This window comes from Temnothorax longispinosus, chromosome 7, assembly GCF_030848805.1.
Source record: "Temnothorax longispinosus isolate EJ_2023e chromosome 7, Tlon_JGU_v1, whole genome shotgun sequence".
Lineage (NCBI taxonomy): Eukaryota > Metazoa > Arthropoda > Insecta > Hymenoptera > Formicidae > Temnothorax > Temnothorax longispinosus.
The window spans coordinates 3132520-3154230 of NC_092364.1; the positions used below are offsets into that span (position 1 = coordinate 3132520).

At 35.4% G+C, this 21711-nt stretch overlaps 5 protein-coding genes across 6 annotated transcripts; 2 read left to right on the forward strand and 3 right to left on the reverse strand.

The window, feature by feature from the left end:
- Window positions 1–1289: 1289 nt before the first annotated feature.
- LOC139815786 (piggyBac transposable element-derived protein 4-like) lies at window positions 1290–4227 on the reverse strand. The gene is made up of 2 exons (XM_071782951.1): window positions 4110–4227; window positions 1290–3151 (listed from the first exon to the last, which is right to left on the reverse strand). Exon 2 carries the CDS (start codon window positions 3141–3143, stop codon window positions 1392–1394), a length of 1752 nt encoding a protein of 583 aa, XP_071639052.1. The 5' UTR covers window positions 3144–3151; window positions 4110–4227; the 3' UTR covers window positions 1290–1391.
- Window positions 4228–4866: 639 nt separating this feature from the next.
- Window positions 4867–6535, forward strand: LOC139815706 (U6 snRNA phosphodiesterase 1). Of its 2 annotated transcripts, none has more exons than XM_071782788.1 (4): window positions 4867–5040; window positions 5466–5608; window positions 5743–6077; window positions 6266–6535. In XM_071782788.1, exons 1-4 carry the CDS (start codon window positions 4946–4948, stop codon window positions 6452–6454), a joined length of 762 nt encoding a protein of 253 aa, XP_071638889.1. In that variant the 5' UTR covers window positions 4867–4945; the 3' UTR covers window positions 6455–6535. The 2 variants fall into 2 exon arrangements, with proteins under 2 accessions (XP_071638889.1, XP_071638890.1); XM_071782789.1 differs by having other exon boundaries at window positions 4881–5032.
- On the reverse strand, window positions 6235–11804 carry LOC139815703 (tonsoku-like protein). The gene is made up of 4 exons (XM_071782784.1): window positions 11726–11804; window positions 11095–11328; window positions 10666–10964; window positions 6235–10597 (listed from the first exon to the last, which is right to left on the reverse strand). Exon 4 carries the CDS (start codon window positions 10544–10546, stop codon window positions 6782–6784), a length of 3765 nt encoding a protein of 1254 aa, XP_071638885.1. The 5' UTR covers window positions 10547–10597; window positions 10666–10964; window positions 11095–11328; window positions 11726–11804; the 3' UTR covers window positions 6235–6781.
- A 116-nt stretch (window positions 11805–11920) lies between these two features.
- Window positions 11921–14758, forward strand: Tbp (TATA binding protein). Its single transcript, XM_071782786.1, has 6 exons — window positions 11921–12139; window positions 12352–12766; window positions 12985–13115; window positions 13185–13428; window positions 13597–13795; window positions 13969–14758. The coding sequence occupies exons 2-6, from the start codon at window positions 12500–12502 to the stop codon at window positions 14043–14045; spliced, it is 918 nt and encodes a 305-aa protein (XP_071638887.1). The 5' UTR covers window positions 11921–12139; window positions 12352–12499; the 3' UTR covers window positions 14046–14758.
- Window positions 14759–15266: 508 nt separating this feature from the next.
- Window positions 15267–19066, reverse strand: LOC139815704 (luciferin 4-monooxygenase). The gene is made up of 5 exons (XM_071782785.1): window positions 18688–19066; window positions 17716–18515; window positions 17004–17176; window positions 16449–16856; window positions 15267–16099 (listed from the first exon to the last, which is right to left on the reverse strand). The coding sequence occupies exons 1-5, from the start codon at window positions 18802–18804 to the stop codon at window positions 15978–15980; spliced, it is 1620 nt and encodes a 539-aa protein (XP_071638886.1). The 5' UTR covers window positions 18805–19066; the 3' UTR covers window positions 15267–15977.
- Between the last annotated feature and the right edge of the window lie 2645 nt (window positions 19067–21711).

Here is a 21711-nt window from a genome sequence, read left to right on the forward strand (position 1 = left end):
GGAAAAGAACGCCGGAAGACGAAGAATCTTTGACGATACCCAAAAGGACATCGCGAAAGTCGATGTCCGACGCGCAATACGATATATCTGCACCAGATACAAATTCTGACACGGTCTGCAAAGCGCTATATTTCTCAGCGTTAACTCCCTCCGTGGAAATTACATTGCTACATTGAAACACAGGAGGAAACGCGGAATACAAAGATTGTATTACGAAATGAAATGCATATCGAGAAAATATTTCGCGATTTAGCGGAACACACACACGTCATACAAAATTATTGTACCTATAACCGTAGCTTAGTGCAATAATAATCTTGTGTTTAGCATAAAGTGTTTTCGTTATATGTGTACAGGGTGATTTATACCTTCAGAGAGATAGAAAGATCTTCGACACAAAATCTCAGATTTTTATGCCACGATTAAATAATGATGACACGTATGCCGTTTGGTTTAAGACAATAACGCGCGGGTTTAGAAGATTTTTTATCTGTTAACAATAATTATATATAAAATTTTCGACAAACAGATATGAAATTGTTATTATCAAAGTTATGTGTGCATGAAATTATTGACATATCGTTTTATTAATTTATTTTAAGTTCCTCTTTTTATATGTATATGAAATATATATAAAATGTAAAAAAAATATATATATGTATTTGTACATATGTATCAATGCCTAACTCCCTAAACTGTATTACCAATCAAAATTACATGCACATAAAAAGAATCTCAAGCGAGACATCTTAAAGATAGAACAGTGTTTGAAAAATATCAGTAGTTGGTACAGAAGATATCTGGAAGATATCATATAAAAAAAAAATTTTTTTCTATTAATTTTAGAGATATTAACCCTTCGCTTGTAACGTCTTTTTCGGCACCTGTAACTGGTAACGTCGAGTCACTCGTGTCCGACGCCTAAAAAATACTTTAAAGTGTTCTAAAAAAATCTGAAAAAATTCATGTTACCTTATTAACTATCCTACTTTAAGGATCAATCGCTATATTGCCGATTTTTTCATTTGTTTAAACAATATATTTATATAAACAAATAAAAACGTGAAGAATGGACCATTTTTTTCAAAAAATCGTAACTTTGGCAAAAATTAATATATTTTAAAAAATAAAACGGGAAATTAAAGTTTAAGAATAGTACTTTAAAGAAAAAAATATTAGAAGTATGTATAAATTAATTGGATGCTTAAGTTTTGAACATCAAAATCACGTTTTTTGAAAGTACGTAAATAGGTACAAATTACAGTAAAATACACATTTTATTCATTTTTAATCAATTTTATTCATGAAAATGTAATCAATCACAATTATTTATTACAAAATTATAAAAAAGTACAAAAATATGAAAAAATTATAGTAATATCGAGGCTAAATTATTGTGCACAGTCAAAACATAACTCATGTCTGTGCTCTTCACACACAGGCATACGGCATTTCGCACAGCAGACAAAAGTTTTTTTATCTTTTTTGGAATCGCAGAAAGCACAGCGCTTTCTCTTGTCCATTTTAGTTGGCCGAAGAGTATTATTCACAACAACGTTTTCTCCCAAGATAATTCGAATGTTTGATTTCGTTGATTTAGGCAGTCGTGTTAGCTGCATTCGATCGTTCAAATGAGGCTTTATCAAAGAAAGACTCAATTTAGCCAAAAAAGCGCTGCAATTCAAAACATCGTGATTAGCTAGCAAATTCCACAAAATGCAGGCATTGAATCCAGCCTGATCGATAATTCCAAAAAATAGACGCAACGGCCATCGTGATGTTCTTCGTGCACACGAATAATTACTACACATCTGATCGAAGACATCTGTCCCGGATTTATTTTTGTTATAGTACAAAATAGTTTCTGGTTTCGATTTATCATTGTCCATCTTGACAGATTTGTGTACTGACGATAACAGCAGCACGATTTTGTTTTTTTTCGGACAGTAGGAAGTCAAGGAGAGTTGACCAGCGTAGCCTACTCTCATTGTACCAGCCGAAACAGTGTGCTTAAATGTATCAGGTATTTGTCTTTTATTTTTCCTCAAAGTTCCGATCATCTTCAAATTGTAAGTGTCATTCATCTTCTGGAAACACTCTACAGAAGAGAACCAATTATCACACGTGATAACCCTTCCAGAACCATGTATAGGCTCAGATAAACGTCTTACAAAGTATGTTGGTATCGATTCGGCTCGCTCTGGAGTAACTCGACCAGTGTAAGGAATTGCATTCAACATATAAAAAGTCCTCGAGTCATTTAATGACAAAACTTTTATGCCATATCGTGCAGGCTTCGATTTTATGTATACACGAGCTGAAAATTTTCCTCGGAATCCCAATAATTGTTCATCGATGGTAACGTTGTCGCAAGGGGTGTAATTACTTATGCAATTTCCGATAAAAAGATCCCACAGTTCGCGTATGGGAGCCAGCAAATCGCTCGCGCGTCGTTCACGTCGAGTGGTTTTATCATCGAATCGAAGCCGAGCTCCGATAAATCGAAACCGTTTCACTGACATTACAGTCTTATACAAATTTGTGCCAAATTCATCGGACCACAAATTCTCAAGTAACACGCGATTATTATTGTTCAGTCCTTGATAATACAACAAACCTATATACGCTTTTAATTCGTTTAACGTCAAACTAGAAAAAGTTGCTGAATCAGCGGCTTCAAACACGTGTGTCGTTTTATATGTTTCAATTTCCGCGTTTGTCCATTTTAAGATAAGATCCAACATTTCGTCCGAAAAAAGAGCATTCCACGATTCGTATGGATTTGTTGCATTTGAACTGTTACCCTTAGCTGCAGGTAAATGCACCCTCGAACGTTGACCACGTGCCTCCGGAGTATCAAGACTCCACTTGAACTTGTCTTTACCGTGGGCGAATCTGCGCTTTCTTCGCTGAGGTGCTTGGCCTCGCTCTTCTTCTTCCTCATCTAAATCATCATCAGAGTCTGGAACATTATCAGAGTGTGACGAGTCTGGCTCGTCACACGAAACTTCAGTGTCGCTAGACTCCTGATCCTCGATATAGTCTTCATCTTCCTCTGAATCAGTAGCATCGCCGCCGTAGTCAACCTCATGATCTCGTTCGCGTAAGACGCGACTAATTTCAGCATCTGATCTTTGCGACATCGTTTAATCTAAAAAATAAAATTTAAATTCTTATCACAATGACATAAACTTTGAGTTTACTTTCAATTTACAATAATAAAACACATCGAAATTTGAAGGGGAAAAAAAACGTGTTTACTTTAAGGGTCCATATCCCTCAGTAGGTCCAAAAAAAAGGTGATTTTTGTGAATTTTTTGTGGAGAAAGTAAAAATAAATCATTCAATATTTTTGGATTATATTTATGATACTTTTAAGTAGTTATAAAAATTTTTTCAACCCATTTGGCGAAGCGGGATACTGGGCAACGGCGACCTGTGCGCGGAATATGTTGCTTCATGGCGGAAGTCCTCCAGGTCGTAAAATGTTTCTGAAACATCGAATCAATCGATTTTTCTGTTCAGTACAAGTGTCCCTATAGAGTAGACTACAATTATATCGATATATGCAATATTTAATTTTTTATAAGCAAAAAAGTATCGAAAATTTATAGTAAAAATTAATTTTTCTTTTTGAACTGCCGCTATTTTATGAATTTTTATTCAAAATAATTATTTTTAGTCTACTCTATAGGGACACTTGTACTGAACAGGAAAATCGATTGATTCGATGTTTCAGACACATTTTACGACCTGGAGGACTTCCGCCATGGAGCAACCTATTCCGCGCGTTGCCCAGTATCCCGCTTCACCAAATTATTTAAATGGGCTGAAAAAATTTCTATAACTACTTAAAAGTATCATAAATAAAATCCAAAAATATTGAATGATTTATTTTGTTCACTTTCTCCACAAAAAATTCACAAAAATCACCTATTTTTTAGACCTACTGAGGTATATGGACCTTAAAAGTTAGATTAGGAAACTCTAAGATAGATTAATAGATTGATATTTATAGATAACTAAGATTAATCTATCAATTCCAAATGAAAGAACATGAATTTTTAGTAAAAAAAAAACATCCAAATTAAAATAAACATTTTACTCACCTGCTATTTTTAATCAACGTAACTGGTAACGTCGGGTCACTCGTGCACTTTCAAAATTTCGTCTGGCTCTCACAACGGCTGTTTACGCACTAGACCGTCGGCGCTTGGGGAGCTAGTAGCTTAGGCTGGGTTTGTCTTGACGCTTTCAGCGCTGTAAGCATCATTCTATCTTTGTTGCACATTGAACATCAAACGAAGATAGAGCGATGCTTTCAGCGCTGAAAGTGTCAAGATAAACGCAGCCTTAGTAGTATACAATTTTTTTCACTATAGTTTGGTCCCGCCCCCCCTGACAGTCACTTTCGCCAGGGCACGAGTGACCCGACGTTACAAGCGAACGGTTAACAATTTTAAAATTTCTCTTGAACAACTTTAAAACATTACAAAATATTATCTCTAATCTAAATAATAAGATATCACGATACCCACTATATATTTTGTTTTGAATACTTATTTTGCTAATTATTGATACTTTAATTACGTTTTGATAAATTCAAAGTATTCCAATTACTTTAAAATATATATATCTCTATCTATAATAAACTTATCTCATTTTTAATTAATCATTTCTTCTTAATATATTTTATATTTTTTGAACACGTCAGGTAGTTTCGCCATATTTGGTCTGACGCTAGCCAATCAGTACAAAGCTAAAGATGACCAGACTTTTGATGCAGAAGTAGCGCATCTACAAACACACAATCCTTTGTTGTCAAACTTTGATGTAAACTGTACACATAACCTTTCGGCATAACCGTTAAACCGTTTCTTCGTTATATTTTGTAACAGAAGTGAAAATAGATATTTAATGTTGAATATAAAAGTTATTACCAAGTATGGCCGGTTTGCATTTAATACAGACATACTCTTCCGACTCAGACGAAGACCAGCATGATGAGAAGGGAAAAGATGATCATAAAATTGTAAACAAGTACATGAAATACATTACTTATTCTGGATTACAATATTTAATAATCGTTACTTTTTTCTGAAAGCTCTTTTTTTTCACGACAAAAAACAATGCTTGGAATAATCATGAAAGTTCTACAATTCTTAAATTTGAGTTTGGTGAGGTTAAAGCACTTTGTTTACATGTATTTAATGATAACAGACCTTTCTTTTAGCTGATCTTCTTGCACAATTCATCTTTCCTCTTTTTCTTTCCAACAAAGAAATTTAGCTAAAAGAACAGGCCTAATATGCTTTGTTGATATAATTATTAACAGACAATTTGAAATTGATTATGTAGAATATGTAAAAGTTACGCTTTCTTTAAATATTGATACATATGCAAGAACAAAAAATAATATTGCATACATAAATATTTTTGGTTAAATGTTTTGGATAAATTTGCAGGCTAGTCTTACCTGACAGTATTTTATCATGGAAAGGAGTTACGTATAATGAAGAAGTGGTCGATGATCCACTGGATCACGACGGACGGACACGAAGCTTTAAACATGAGCGTGGTAATTGGGCAACTCTGATTTACATAAACTGTAAGCATTTCGATTTCACACACAAGATATCGTTATTAATTTGCATCCTGTATTAAGTAGCATAGATCAAGAAGTCTTTGCTTAATATTAAATAATCAATATCAGGATTAATAAAAAGATCAAATTGATTTCAGATACACCCAGTGATTGTCTCCACACTTGGATGAACTCTGTGTTAGATAAACTGCCTGTCCAAGGCAATGTCATATCTAGTCCACATATTAGTCTCAGCCGTACATTGATTTTAAAGTTCCATTGGATTGAATCGTTCGTCGAAGGCATGAAGCTGTTGTGTCGTAGATCTAATAAATTTGCCATTCAACTCACGGACGTAAGGGTATACTGCAATGAAGAGAAAACTCGCACATTCCTCGGAATTTATTGTCAGGATGAAAATGGAATGTTGAAGTGCCTAACTGAAGCTCTTGACAATTTATTAGCTGGATATCAGTTGCCGTCGTTTTATAAGGTACTTTCGTTATTAAATGCATCACGTTTATTATGAAATAGGTGACAGATTTTATAATTTGCATTTGTATAAGATTCTTCAGTCGTTGCATGATCACTTCAGAAATATGAAATATATGAATCATGACTTAATATGATCACAATAAAAGATCAGGACATAAGTATAATATATATATTTCTTATATACAGGATACTTCATATCACATTAGTTTCTTCTGGTGCCTTGGAGACAAGCGGGCTTATTTAAAAGAAATTCTGCCGTCTCTCACTAGCAGTTTAAATGATTTTCTAGTAGAAAATATGGAAGACGCTTACGTGCATGTCAATGAGATACAATGCAAAATTGGAAATAAATGTTATAACTTTGAACTAAAATAACAAATTGTATAAACTAGGCTATAAAATCTATCTTGGGAAATTGTACAGCGTTTATTATCAAAAAGTAAAACTGTCACTTAATTGCTTCTCTCAATTGATTGAACCTATCGATTTTTTAGAGAGCTTTAAAAATATCGTAAAGAAACTTATAACTTACAAATTGTAATAGTATTGCTCTTATGAATATCGTATGTATTGTTAAAATATAAATTGTTTTGGTTTAGAAGCATATCTACACGTTTGTAAGATATTATATATTTTTTTAATAAATTATTTCTCGCATATAACTATTATACATATATACAAAATATTATTTTCCATAGAAAATTATATTGGTTTAAAAATCGTCAAGTTATGAGGCAATTTCGTTACAATACCCGCACGTCGCCACAATTTAATCCACGAATCACAAAAATTAGGTTCTATGCTAGCCAGTAACGTACAAACTTCAGGATTTTGTATGACCAATCCAGCCTCTGGATTACTCGCGATAGTTTTACAGCCACTAACATCGATGTAATTTAACGTGGGCTGACGACTCAACAACGCGTTTATTGACAATACAGATACATTTATGTTCCCACTAAGTATTAATTTTAACAGTCTAGGTAATTGTCTTAGGATGATCTTTACATCAGAGTCCGTTACATCACAGAACGAAAGATCGAGCGATTCTAAGCTCTGTGACAGAGCTACGTTGTCTAAACTTAGGATAAAGCGATTGGAAGACAGAATATTAGATAAATTCAAATCAAACAGTTGCCTGCTCAGAAAAGAAGTCGCTGCGTCGCGATTTAATTCATTCCACGAGATATCGCAGCTCGTCAGATTGGGATTGTCGAGCGGAAGATAAAAATCCTCCAGCATACAGTAACGTAAGTTAAGGGTTTGCAGGTATCTCAAGGGCGCAATTAGCTTTCGGAGGATGCCATGGCTCTCGGACCTCAACGGATTATAACTCAGATCTAGAACTCTTAACTGTGAAGGGAACGAGCTTACTTGGCGTAAACAGGCAAAGTCGATGTCACAGCCTTTTAAATAGAGCTCCTGCAGAGACGACAGATTCGAGAGACATCGTTGTAAGTGTATTCCCGCTGTCAGTAGCACAGTGCCAGACAATTGTAACAGCTTGATATTCTTTTCGTACTCTAAGGTTTTTAACAACGGTACAAGTAATTGTTTATCGATATCGTCAGGTTTCACACGAAATACCGACGTATTTTCGCAGGATTTCAAGCACTTCAGCATGACCTCGCAAGGGGTCGAATTATGAGTGGAACAGATGGTCTTGTATCGCTCGACGATGGGTGGGACCTGCAGCTCGGCTATCTCGCATTCCAATTTGCCGTTCTCTCTCACGATTTTCAGAATGCTCTCCTTCGTTACGACAGTCCCATTTGTGGGCTGCAACAGCAATTTAACTGTACAACCGGTCTCGTCGTAGAACATGCGTTCGGTAGTACTTTTGATGCATGTCAGAAACTCCGTCTCGTCTTCGCAAACCACTACTTTTAGATCGAACACTCTTTCTTTGACAGACATACGTAAATGTACATGTTCTTTGTCATGCTGTTTCGAGCTTGTTGTGGTACGCGGAGGTGATTGCGGATGAGCCACTGGGGATGGCGTGCGAGACACGGTGAATCCACTTGAGATCAAGGACGTCTGTCGTTTTCTCCTGCTTCTTTTAGATTTTTCGAATGATTGACAAATTTCAACGACAGAATCATCGTCGCTGTCTTCGCTCGTACTGAAATCGTCCTTACTTTGACACGAACCGTTCAGTTTCATTCTTTTAGCAGCGTTCTCCATATTTCCGTCAGAAGACTTCCGTTTGATCGTGGTGGTGTAATTGTTTGGCGTAGACTTTGGCGTAGACTTTCTTCTCGTCGTACCTCCGATATCGTCTTCAAGCCAATCGTCGACAAGAACTTGTTCCTCGTTCACTAAAGGCGCGACCGCATCGTTGCTACCTTTAAACGCACTACCAGTGTTAATTTTATTGAAGCATCGCAAACTCGCTATTGTTCTCTTATAAACTTCACCGGCGGATATTTCTCGAACCTCGAGTGTCTCGGACGACGCGGACCTTCTGTCCAGTATACGAACGTCGTCGGATCTCTTCCTTTTCTTCTTTACCGGAATAACAGCCGAAAGCTTTTTATACATTGTTTCGTACTCGACTAAATCCTCGGGACTTAAATCTTTCACGCGATCCCTCCAGTCTTCCAGGCAATCCAGCACCGTATCGCCGTCATGGGTCTTAAGCGTTACGGTCGCTCCGTGTTGCATCAAGAGCTGCATCATCGAGAAGTGTCCGCAATACGCGGCGTCGTGAAGCGGCGTTATGCCTTTGCAGGACGTACCGCCCGGATCGTTGACGCTCGCGCCGTGCTTCAGAAGCAGCTCCGCGATGTCCACGTAACCGTGATTAGCCGCCTCGTGAAGCGGAGTCCAGCCGCAGTGATCTCGGATGTTCGTGGGATGACCGGACGACAAGAGCCTCTCGACGACATCGACGTCGCCGTTGATGCACGCCACGTGCAGCCGCGTTTCACCCTTCTCGTTCCTCTTGATCGCGGACGACGTTCCTCTCTTCGATCTTCTCCTGGTGCCGACCGTCCTCTTGGCACTCTCCTCGAGTTCCAGATCGGACAGATCCTCTAGACAAATATCCGCGCCAATTCCATCGTTTTCCTCGGACGATACCTCGCTCTCCGTATCGCTCAGTACGTCCAACGTTAATCCCGCTTTCCGTTTTGTAGCCTCTGCCTCGTCGAATTGGCCTACGCTTTCCAGATAACTGACGAGTTCTCTTATAGCAGACTTTTGTAGTTTAACATCATCGCTTTCGTTCGCCGAGCTCAATGCCGTAGTGTAACATTCGCGAACTTCTGTGTCAGCGGCATTCGTCGTTGTTAATAAATCTGCTAGAAACAGCGCCGACCTGCATTTCTCTCGAGGACTGGTGCAGAGCTCCAGTTCCCTCCGCGCGAAGGGCAACGCTTCTTCGTATCGTCCCGCATCTTTGAGCGTTTGAGCCAAGCTCATCAAAGAGATACCTATTTGTTCGCCCGTTTCCTCCGCGCAGGTCAACATGTGTCGATAATATTCCACACCTTTGCCGAAGCATTGCGCGGCAACCGCCGCATCACCTAAAGTCTCGTACAATTTCTGCTTAGCCTGGACATCCGTCTCGACAAGAAGACCGTTTTCCGCTCGGCATATAGTTACAATAATCCTTAAATATCTTTCTACCTGATGATTAATGTCTTTCGGCAATCCGCTGCTCGTATATAGGGAAACTAAAACTTTACGCGTTTCAATCCACTGTCCAGTTCGCATGAACAATTCGGCCTTTATTATTTTCGCTTCGGCTCTCAGACGTGCGTCGTTTACGGTGGCCGCGGTGTCGATGTAACTTAACGCCAGCTCCAAATTGCCCTGCCGCTCGTATATAGCCGCCAGAGAAATACACGTTCGATGCAGATCTTCCTGGAAGTTGTTGGACACGCACAACGCGGTCGCTTGCTCGATCAGGCTGATCGCCTCCTGCGTCTCTTTCTGCGCTTCCAGCGTTAATCCTAAATTGAGCAGCAGCCTCGCTCGCATCAACGTTCTCTCTTCCAGCTTGATTTCGGTGGCTGTTAATTTGTCGCACAGCTCCATACTCCGTACATAAGCCATCTTCGCGTTTGCCAAAGCCTCGTTATGCTTCTGCGTCTTGCCGATTAAAGTTTCCGCCTGACAGAAGTAAGTTCTGCCCAAGGTAGCGAATGCCCGCTGCTCCTCTATCAAGTTTCCCATGTCCTTGGCGCCTTCCAAGTGTAGATTCTGGTGTATCAGAGCCTGTTCGTAATCCCCCAAACTCGCGTAAACCTCTCCGATCATTCTGTGGGCAATCGCACATCTCAGCTTGTCTCGCAGCTCCTCGCAGACCCTCAGCTGCTCCGTGTACTCCAGCAGAGCTTCCTCCGGCCGTTCGTTCTCGAAGTACATGTCCCCCAGGGTATTCGTGATCTCGGCCAACTGGCGAAGATTGTTGTCGCGTTTGGCATGCTGCTTCTTCTTAATGAGCTTATCGATGTTCATTTCGACAATTTTCTTAGGTACATATAAAACGTCTTAATTTTCCTCAAAGCCCTACAAAATATAGGACAGTTAATTTAATTGAAAAAAAAATATCTGACGAGCATTTGAGATATCGTCACCTGTAGCTACGATGAAGATGTATGTACTTCTCCTTTTGGTACGCAGAAAGATCTCAAAAGTAAATTAATCGCTCGATATTGCAGGGAGTATAATAAATCTTTTACGAATAACAAACTATTTTTGCGAATAAGAAATATATTTCAGAGGTTTTCTACAAAGCTGCCGAATCTGTCATGCCGATATCGCCTCGTGATGTTTTGGCGCCATTTTGAGCGTTCCAAAACCCATCGGATTTGGTCGAGACCTCTCTCGGAAAACAATCGACTTGCCACGCGAGAAACTTCTGTGCTAGGAGAGGCTGGAACATAGACGAATATATAACCAATAAACTTGCGCATTGGCGGCAGCGGTTAAAAATGACTGCGTTTACACGGCCCGATTTATTTTTCGGGATCAATATTTGACATTTCTTTGATTAAATTTATTACTTGCTCCTTGTTCATCGTCTTCTCTCTTCAATAACCATTTTTCGCCGAGCCAGAAATCTTCGTTTCCTTTGTTTTTTCTCTAATTTTAATAATAAGTAAAGTAAAAAAGCTTTAAGTAATTGTCGACGACGCAATTCCTTATGCCAGCCTAACTGCGGAGTTCTTTGCCATTGTTTAACTTTTAAAATTATTAAACATAATAGCATTTCCAATTTTTTCATGTTAACTTCCTCTCTGGAATAAATAAAAATATTTATTAAAAGATTTATATTAATCTGAATAAAATATTTATGTTACAATGCAAAGTGTAATCTTATCATGTTTTCATATAAATATTTAGTATAATTTTATATTTTCACAAAAAATTAAAACAACAAAATTACACTAAAATATTTATTTTGCTCAATTTATATTATTCTTTTATTTCCTTTATTTCGTTCCACTTTTATATCACTGAAACAAACAGAGATACTTCTAACCTAAGTTTTGCAATAATTTTGAGTTATATCTTTGTTTTTCCGTAAAATATACTTCATGGAATTGTGTCCCATTTATTAGAGATAGATATTTTCTTATAATATTAATTATTCCTATAAACTATAATTAGTAAAATATAATTTTTAATATTTACGTATTTCCGTTTTTCCTGATATAGAAGAAGAAACGATCGAAGAAGTCGAAGAAACAAATTGTGTCTCTGTCAATTCTCCGTTTCAATTGTTTCAAACGGTGCCGATGATAGAGCCATCTGTAGTGCACGAGTTTCGTGCTTTAGGGAAGTGTCTATTGTAAACCTTGGTTGTAAACAACACGCTGCAAGACTGCACACGCATGCACGGGAGACGGGAGTATGAAGATTAATTAACGTGTAGTTTGAGTTGGATTTATGAGACAAAGTTTCCCTCGAAAACGAATCGTTTCTTCGCGATTTGATCGATTTCCCTGTATCTAGCCTTAAACTTGGCGAAGTCACGGGTCGACGAGGGGAAGGGCGAGATTTTGCGAAGTTTCGCGCGTTGAAACTTCCAGGCGATATCGTGGCAAGGTAAATATTTTCAGAGTATAATAAAACGAACGTCTCACCGGACAATCAGTGCCAGATTTTTTTAAATCGAGGATAAAGTTACCGCGGATATCAGGATCGCAGTATCCGCCCAACTTTTCGTTTAAATAGGTTTTTTTCTATGACAATTGTATTTTGTGTCTCGTACGAAAGGTAGAAATCTCTTGTTAATTAATAATTGATTATGATTTCAGGTTGAAACTCATCGCTGATTAAAATAGATTAGCGATTGTTTCACGAAGATGCGAGCATAACCTCAAGGATCCCGTCTCTTTTGTACTTCCAAATATAAGATTCGTCGTAAACGGTGTCAGTCGTGCGTATATTTCCTAAGGATTAAAAATGGATCAGATGCTTCCGAGTCCTGGCTTCAGCATACCAAGCATTGGTACACCTCTGCATCAACCAGAGGAGGATCAACAGATCCTGCCGAATGCTCTGCAGCAGCAGCAACAGTCGCAGCAGTTCCAGCTGCAGCAACTGCATTCGATGAGTCCCAATATGCAAAGCGGTATGCTGATGATAACGACGCCGCAAAAGAACATGCACACGTATGCTCCAACTCCAGCGTTTGCGACGCCACAGAGTCTTATGCAGCCACAAACGCCGGTAATTCAAAGTTGAATTTACTTATGCTAGAATTTGAGACTCAAGATATTATTAGTATAAATTCTGAATGTCGTTTACACAATTAAAAAAGCCGAGCATTGAAGAGAGCTTGGGAACATATAACTGAAAAAGATACAATCAAGAGATATAGCGTTCTAAATATATTATATTGTATTTATTTCATTGTTTTAATACTACTTTTTTCTTGTATTCTTCAGCAAAATATGATGTCTCCGATAGTACCACAAAATAATCAAATAGCACCGCCATCGATAGGTCCTGCGACCCCAGGGCCAATGACACCAATGACCCCAGCTTCCGCCGACCCTGGAATATTGCCACAGTTGCAGTAAGTTTGTAAAGAAATTCGATATAATGTTACGTCCGCCTCCCATTCATAATTTTTGCTTTATTTCAGGAATATCGTGTCTACCGTTAATTTAAATTGCAAGCTTGACCTGAAGAAAATAGCTCTTCATGCTAGAAACGCTGAGTATAATCCAAAAAGGTTTGCGGCTGTTATCATGCGAATAAGAGAACCAAGAACCACCGCGCTGATATTCAGTAGCGGCAAAATGGTTTGTACCGGCGCCAAGAGTGAAGGAGATTCACGTCTTGCTGCCAGAAAGTACGCAAGGATTATCCAAAAGTTAGGTTTTCCAGTAAGTATCGTCTCAATCCGTCTCTCTCATTAAAATACAAAATAATTTATTTTTTGCAATGCAGTTTTCTTTTAAATATAGTACTGTTTATCGATAAGATATTTAATAATGATATAAATCTGTTGTTCTTCATTTATTGATATTACGATTTGATTTAATTTAATTTAGGCGAAGTTCCTAGATTTTAAAATCCAAAATATGGTCGGCAGCTGTGATGTTAAGTTTCCAATTAGATTAGAGGGTTTAGTGCTTTCTCACGGACAATTTTCATCGTACGAACCAGAACTATTTCCAGGTCTAATATATAGGATGGTCAAACCTCGAATTGTACTGCTCATATTCGTCTCAGGAAAAGTAGTATTGACAGGTGAGTGTTATACATTATATAGTAGTACGTGTGCAAAACATTTCCGGAATATAGTACAGAGTCTTGATTTTTTACAATTTGCAAACTTAAAAATCCAGATCTGCATAAAAGATTGAACATTTGATTACACATTTGTGCTCGAATACTTATTACATATTTATATATGTCGTCAGGTGCCAAGGTACGCAAGGAAATTTATGAAGCCTTTGACAACATTTATCCAATACTGAAGAGCTTTAAAAAGCAGTGATTCTACGTAGTCCTTTTTTTATAATTTAATAATTTGTTTCCAACCAAATTTATTTCTAATAGAGTATATTTTGTAATATAAAATCACATGGATGAGCAAACCATTACGTTTAATACTGTCGTTGAGTTGCATAGTGTTGTTGATCATCTCTTTGATTATTCAATGTACAAAATGTCTCACAATGATTGGATATTCCTACCACAGATCTGTTCCAGTCTACACGAAACCGATTTTCAATGAAACTTGATGCATATCATATTTTTTTTTTTTTTTTTTAATGAGCACAAATAGATATTTTTGTTAACCAAACTTCGAGAGAAAAGATAGATGAAAAAATATTCCGTCCTTCATTTACGTTTTCTTGACTTTACTTCAAAATATATTTTTTTACATGAATCTTAGTTACAAATATGAATGAATGTTAGAGATTAAGAATATATAGGTTATTATACATATTGACATAAATTTTTCAATATTAAAGATTGTCTTCAAATTGACTAAAGAAACTGTGTTTAAAAGAATATCCAGTGATTTCAGGACATAATGCATAAACCAATTGTCTCGTAGATTAAATATGATTTATAAAATGTCTGTTTTCGTCTCTTTATAGAAAATATTAATTTTTTCGATGTGTAAAAAGCAAACAGTGCGAAGGTACAACTTGTGCAATCTTGCAATGGTTTTGTTTCCATTTGCTAAACCAGTCAATTGATTAGTTGATGACAACAGAAATTCTAAAAGTACATATATAAATTAAATGTAACCAGAAGTTTCTGAACCTTCCCTTTTTGCCTTCCTTAAAGATAATGCATGTAATAATGCATATAATTCTGTAATTTATAAAATAGTGTCTTCTAGTGATGCAGTGCCTCGATTAAGATTACGCGAGTAATCAATGTGTATGCTTTATCACAATTTTAACTCTTAACAGATACTATGAATTTTCTTAAACAACATCACTAAAAATATCACCATAATTGTGTAACAGAAAAAAATCTGAAAAATTGAATGTATTTAAAAGACTTATTGATTGTATAGTTCGTAATGTGATTATAATATATGATTCATAACTTATAATCAACAAATCTTTTAATTTGAATTTCTATGTAACACAGGATCGTGCGTATTATAAATAGGCACTTTTAAAGAAAATTTATAGTACCTGTTGAGAGTTAATTATTATCATACATGTACTTGGAAAATTTATTGTACACCATCGAATAATTTTCTACTGTTTAAATGCCTGGTTAAATGTTTATTAAAATTAATATACAAGTATTTCCTTTTTTTTAAACAACGCATTATACTCAATATACCTCTCTAATGTTTTCTCACCAAAATCATTTATTTTTCCATAAAATTTATTCGTTCTATCGGATAGTTATTAAAATATAAATAATTTACTTGTGTAGTAGAATTATACACCAAGGGCTCATCGAATTAAAACTTTTTCAATTTTTGACAAAGATATTTGGAATAAAGTAACATTTTTTGCTACTTTTAAATACTTACAGAACATATTTGACTTACTAGAGGCTTAATATTTTTGTACATCCATTTTGAATGGGGTTCCAATGTATATATATATATATATATAAGAAAAAAAACTCACTCAATTAGTTTTTCAAATACATAAGCTAGAATTTGTATGATCATTAGTATTATATTTAAAGATATCATTTGTTGCACATAGCATATGTTTCATAGTAATAAAATTATATACAATAAAAATACTTATTCTTTGTTCTTTGATAGACACAATAAAATGTTCGATAGAAAATCTAAAAATATATCTAATAAATAAGTGAATTACTATCTATTTTATATATACAATACACTTAATTATTGTAGAAATAATAAGTACCAGTCCCGCAAAAATAATTACGTACACATGATTGTAATAAATGACCCAAATCACGAAAAAGTGACAGTTTATAATTTTGATTTTAATCTATCTCGCAATAATCGACGTAATATTTTACCAGATGGAGTTTTTGGAATGCTATCTATAAATCTTACACCGCCTCTAAGTCGCTTAGGATTTGATACACGGTCTGGAACAAAAACATAAGTACATACATATAGAATAATATATGTATACATATAAATATATATTCATATGAATATATAAAAAATAACAGACACAAAATAGATATTATAATACTGCATACAAAAGGTATGAAGACATTCGATGTGAAGAAATTACAAAGTAGAGGGCTTTCAATTTAGCATAGCAAAAGGAAAGCTTAAAAAACTAAAGTTTTCTGATTTAATGCTATGACATTTTTATTTTTTTCTTTAGTCTCAAGAATTTTAAGAAACAAACAAGAAATTTCAAATTCTAATAATGTTATTACATTAGTTCTATTATAGACGATACACAATGATACTGAACATTCTTACCATTAACATACTGGATTATATCTTTTTCGCAAATGTTGGAATTAGACTCCTTTACAACGAAGGCCATTGGTAACTCCCCAGTTTTGTCATTTGGTATGCCAATTACTGCCGCGTCTTGTACATCAGGATAAGTTAACAAAATCGCTTCGAGTTCAGCTGGCGGAACCTGATAGCCTTTATATTTGATGAGTTCCTTTATACGGTCAACGATGTAAAAGTAACCATCTTCGTCATAGTATCCTACATCCCCCGTATGCAACCAACCATCCTTATCAATTGTCGCTCTAGTGGATTTTTCATCGTTATAATAGCCTTTCATTATCAAATCTCCTTTGAAGCATAATTCTCCTGTGCAATTTGGCCCTAAAGCTTTATCCGTCTCGTATTCTTCAATTGGTATTACCTTCGCTGAAAGAATATCAGAGCTACATATTGCTAAAATTTGCACATTCTATTAGCTATATCGATAGAAAAATGCAAAAATGTATAATAGTGGATATTAATTAATTGCGCTTTAAGATGGACACTACGTTTTCGTAATCAAGAAATTGCTACCTGATGTGCCTGGAACTAACACGCCAACGCTGCCTGGTTTTGCATTGTCATCTGGGGATCGCAGCACGGCTAAAGTAGTTTCTGTTAATCCATAGCCTTGTTTAACTTCAGTAATATTTAATCGCTTAGCGACAGCCTTCTGAATTTCCTTCGACAACGGAGCTGCTCCACTCCTAATTAAATAAATTACTTTATTAATTGCGAAATAAACCTGATATCTGATAGATATAAATTTTTTTAGGTATCTACAAGTTTTAGCAACACAGCCCATTGCATAGAATATTAAAAGAAAACTGCTAAGGGAAGACAACTTGTTTCATGTTATTAAATTTTGTGTCTATGTAAATTCGTTGAATTTATAAAAATGTCATGATTTTAATCATCAAAGAGATGATTTTGCAAGATTCAAGCAGAAAAATATTTAAAATGTTTACTTTGATCTTTTATGCAATTCATACAACTACTTGTAATAACGTAGAAATAGATTATATTATAATTTCACAAGTATTAAGTACCATTAATGTTCCTTTTCTTTTATCAATCTTTAGAATCTCTTCTCTCAGATCTCACTTTTTTGAATTTACGATTTAAAAAATCTACGCTCAACTTGCATTGACTTCTTCGTCCACTCTCTTCACCTTTGAGTTTGTAAACTGCAGTTTTCTTCCAACATTTCTACCAGATATTTCGTATCCGACTTGTAATAGCTTACCATACTGCTTTAACAGAAGATAAATCATATTTATCCACAAGTGGATGTTTAGCCAAGAATGTCATAAGCGACGGTACCACGGGCAAGTATTGAATCTGATATTTTTCCACATATTGTAGGAACATCTCTTCCTCAAACCGTGAGAACACAACAATGCAGTTCCCACGTAACATACTGAGTATCATCAAGACGAAGGAATACGCATGAAAGAATGGGAGCAGGGCCAAAGATATAGCGCTTTCGGGAATTGTATTGCTGCTCAAATGCGTGCGTATGACCGTGGTAATATTTTTGTCCGTCAACATGACGCCTTTCGCCAGTCCCGTAGTTCCACTTGAACATAAAATTGCTGTTACATGATTAGCTATATCGACAGGAGCCGCTTGGAGGGCATTTGCATCGTCATCGGAAACGTTTGATATCACTCTGTACATGCTCGCCCATGATACATTACTGCTACCATGTTCGGTAAGCATCAGCACTCTCGGCGACCAATGCAACTCTTTGAATACCTTTCTCACGGTATCAAGCGCTACCGGCGAAATAAAAATAAACTTTGGCTTCGAAATGGCGAGCGCATGTTTCAACTCTCTTTCGGAATACAATGGATTTAATGGGCAGACAATAGCGCCCAGGTAAAACGCAGCACACACTGGAATACAAAATTCCAGATTGTTTTCACTGCACACAGCCATAGTATCGTTTGTCCTCAGTCCTTCTCTTTGTAGATAAATTGCCAATTTTCGGCTAGTGTCTAAAATATGTTGGAACGTTTGCTCCTTGCCGGTGTGGGGGTTTATCTGTTGAAAAAATTTATCATTGCTGTAGCAGAGAGTTATACACGTACAGTAAAAATTACGTAGCAAATCTGGGATTCTAATTATTCCCTACACCGTATATTAATCTAAATATATCGCACTATGCTGACTGTATATTAATTGTAAGAAGAACTAACGAGTCAATCGAACTTACCTGAGCCACGCGAGTACCGTGCGTCGCCAGTTGCATCAATAACAATTGTCCCACCGAGAAATCAAGTTCGGCAATCACTTCACCCTCACCGTGCAAAATATTTGATCGTTGCGGCATGTTGGATGGACACGAGGAGGTAACTGAGGAGGAAACCTATACTTTTTCTCACCGTTAGGACGTTAGAGTTCTTTTCCAACGGTACGTTAAAGAGAATGCGAATATCGTGCACTTCGAACGGGGTGTTTACGTAATGATAGAAGCAAAGCACGATAAGTATTGGTACATTCTGCCTCTTATCATTTTCTATCTCTTTCAATAGTGGGCTTTAATCGATAAACACGCGTCTCGCGCCCGGCGCCACTCCGAGACGAGATAATTGCAGGCGTTTTTTTTTTTTTAAAGCCGGTAGTTCTATCGCGACCGCCGTTAGATGACAGCACGCATGCTATTTTCGATCGAAGTACGAATAATTGTGTCTGGGTATTCGCCAGATGACACTAGTTGGATTCTAAAGGAGTGTTCGACCGAAATACGCTGAAAATAGGCCAAAAATAGGCCTGTTCCTACTGGCTGTATTTCTTTTTTCTTTAATAAAAAAAATCGATTAAACATTGCTTGATTTAACCGCGGCTGTTAATTTAATCGAATTGTTTCACAGAATTGTTTAGAGGAAAATGTATAAGTATATTTGTCGTTTTCAAATTTTTTTTTTCGACATGCCAAACGATAAAAAATAAATAAATATATTCACATTAATAAAATATAGTATGATTGATGTTTGCTAAGTTGATCAACGATTAATTCAACCGGCAGAATTGCCTAAAGCAACGTTTGTATGCGGCTGTATCTATTATTGTCGTCTCCAATTTAATTTTTCTTTCTACGTGCTAAATAACAAAAAATAAATAATTCTATTCGCAATAACAAAACGGTATAGGTGTCGCGACAAATTGATCGGCGATTAATTCAACTGGCAGAATTGTCTAAACTGTCCAAAGGAAATTTTTTATATGGTCTCTAATCTAATAGATTAGACGACGATAATAATAATTATTTAATTTTTCTTTCCATGTCATCAAACAACAAAAAAGCCAATAATTATATTCATAATAACAAAACAGTGTAAGTGTCGCTTAAATAAGAATAAGCTATTTATAAGTTAATCGGATTTTGATCGAAATCTCATGCCTACCCTAAGGCTAATAATTTTTTGTAGCTTATATAAATAAAAAAAAAAAGAAATATAAATGGACGTAGGTCGAGATACAATCTATTCTCCATTTTAAATCTCTCCTTCCAAACTGGAATTTACCTCGTGCGTAATATGGATAGAGAAATCCTTATGTATATACATATAAGGAAAGAGTGCCATGTCGCTGCATTTTTCATATGACTAATTGACATATGACTAATTGATTTTTCTGCGCGTAGGTACGTACTACGCAATTTTATGCAAACCCATTTGAATAAGTCTCGAAGGATGAAAGAATATTTTCGAAGGACGGCAGTAACTTTCATCCTTGGTGTTTTTTATGTGTGTTTATGTTCTTTAGATGTACGAGATCGCTTGAGTACTACATTGTATAAAAAAAAATCTTTCTAAAAAAAAGACCCTTTATTAATAGAATATAAAAAGGTAAAGAAAAACGGAAAAGGAATTGCAAAACGTTGAAGACATTGAAGATCTCGAATAAAATGAAGATCTTTAGCTTGAAATAAAGTTAAAAGGTATTTCTTATTTGCAAAAATATTTCTTATTTTTATACATTTAAACAATAGTTTTTTTAATGTGGATTTGCAACATTCTCGGTGTCATTAATTTTTATCTTGATTAAATTACTGTTTGAAACGTTATTGCAATTAAAGTAAAATTTACAAAATAAAGTATTTTAATACGTAAATGATTTCATCAAAATTATTTCTTTTTTTTTCCTTTTTATCTATTAAAATATATTATACATAGGTATATATATATACATAGAATATATATGTAAAACGTACATAATATATTCAAAAGTTTAATAAAATTTATAATATCTGTCAAATATTAATGCTAAACTTATAAGATAATAAGTTTTAGTAATTTTTCTCAATCATAATACATTTCTATCTTATTCGTTGGTTATCTTGAAAAAGTTTTATATAAGAAATAATTAAAGAGGTAATTAAAGATTCCTCCTACATTTTATAAGTACCTACATAAAATTCAGAAGTGATTAAAACGATACACTTGAGTATTTAAAAAAATTTCAATAATGTCGGTATCGCGATAACACGAATGTTCTTTTATTGTGTTACTATTATACAGTTCATTCTCTTCAAACTTTACAATATCTCATCTTCAACAAATATTTACATATTCTCAGGATTTCAAAGAGAAGCACACCCTTTTTAGATGTCTCATTTCATTCTATAAAAAAGTTTAATATATAAGAATAATCACACAACGATATCGATTCTATTTCATTGACCATATTGGTACAATGAAATTTGTTCTCCTTCTCTTTTTTCTCTGTAAAAGAAAAATAATGGAAGCACCCACGCAATTTTTCATTGTAAGCGATATAGGTTTTGTCAACATTAAATAAAAATTCCAAGAAATCTTTTTTAATTAATTAAACAATTTATGATTGTGCCGCGGTCAATAACACGATGGCTGACGTTGAAGAAATAATTAACGATTAAAATAATCAATTGGTTTATAGTTTTAACATTAAAATTAAAATCATTTAACTTTATGCCCGACAGAGCATTTCGCGACTGATATTTACAGAGGAAAAGGGAATAAATACATTTCAAATTTAAGGAGCAAATTCAACAATCAAAATATATCATCCGTCAAAATAAAAAGCTTCCGGTATTTTTTGCACTTGTCAAAAGTAACTCCTCTCGTTATATTATACTTTTGAAAAACGCAAAGAACATTTGAGAATATTTTTATTGCGGCACACAATAGTTAAATTATTTAAATATGCCCCAGTGTCCAAATATACATCCCTTTCCTTTTTACATAAAATAATTGCA

What these genes read in the sequence shown, in the direction of transcription:
- LOC139815703 (XM_071782784.1), bottom strand. Translation starts at nt 10,546, where the DNA reads ATGAACATCGATAAGCTCATTAAGAAGAAGCAGCATGCCAAACGCGAC.
- LOC139815706 (XM_071782788.1), top strand. Translation starts at nt 4,946, where the DNA reads ATGGCCGGTTTGCATTTAATACAGACATACTCTTCCGACTCAGACGAA. An exon ending in GATCATAAAATTGTAAACAA is followed by an intron (nt 5,041 to 5,465) that starts GTACATGAAATA and finishes ATAAATTTGCAG; the next exon opens with GCTAGTCTTACCTGACAGTA. An exon ending in AGTTGCCGTCGTTTTATAAG is followed by an intron (nt 6,078 to 6,265) that starts GTACTTTCGTTA and finishes TCTTATATACAG; the next exon opens with GATACTTCATATCACATTAG.
- LOC139815704 (XM_071782785.1), bottom strand. Translation starts at nt 18,804, where the DNA reads ATGCCGCAACGATCAAATATTTTGCACGGTGAGGGTGAAGTGATTGCC. An exon ending in ACGGTACTCGCGTGGCTCAG is followed by an intron (nt 18,516 to 18,687) that starts GTAAGTTCGATT and finishes TTTTTTCAACAG; the next exon opens with ATAAACCCCCACACCGGCAA. An exon ending in TATAATCCAGTATGTTAATG is followed by an intron (nt 16,100 to 16,448) that starts GTAAGAATGTTC and finishes TTTTTGTTCCAG; the next exon opens with ACCGTGTATCAAATCCTAAG.
- LOC139815786 (XM_071782951.1), bottom strand. Translation starts at nt 3,143, where the DNA reads ATGTCGCAAAGATCAGATGCTGAAATTAGTCGCGTCTTACGCGAACGA.
- Tbp (XM_071782786.1), top strand. Translation starts at nt 12,500, where the DNA reads ATGGATCAGATGCTTCCGAGTCCTGGCTTCAGCATACCAAGCATTGGT. An exon ending in GGAATATTGCCACAGTTGCA is followed by an intron (nt 13,116 to 13,184) that starts GTAAGTTTGTAA and finishes GCTTTATTTCAG; the next exon opens with GAATATCGTGTCTACCGTTA. An exon ending in TCCAAAAGTTAGGTTTTCCA is followed by an intron (nt 13,429 to 13,596) that starts GTAAGTATCGTC and finishes AATTTAATTTAG; the next exon opens with GCGAAGTTCCTAGATTTTAA.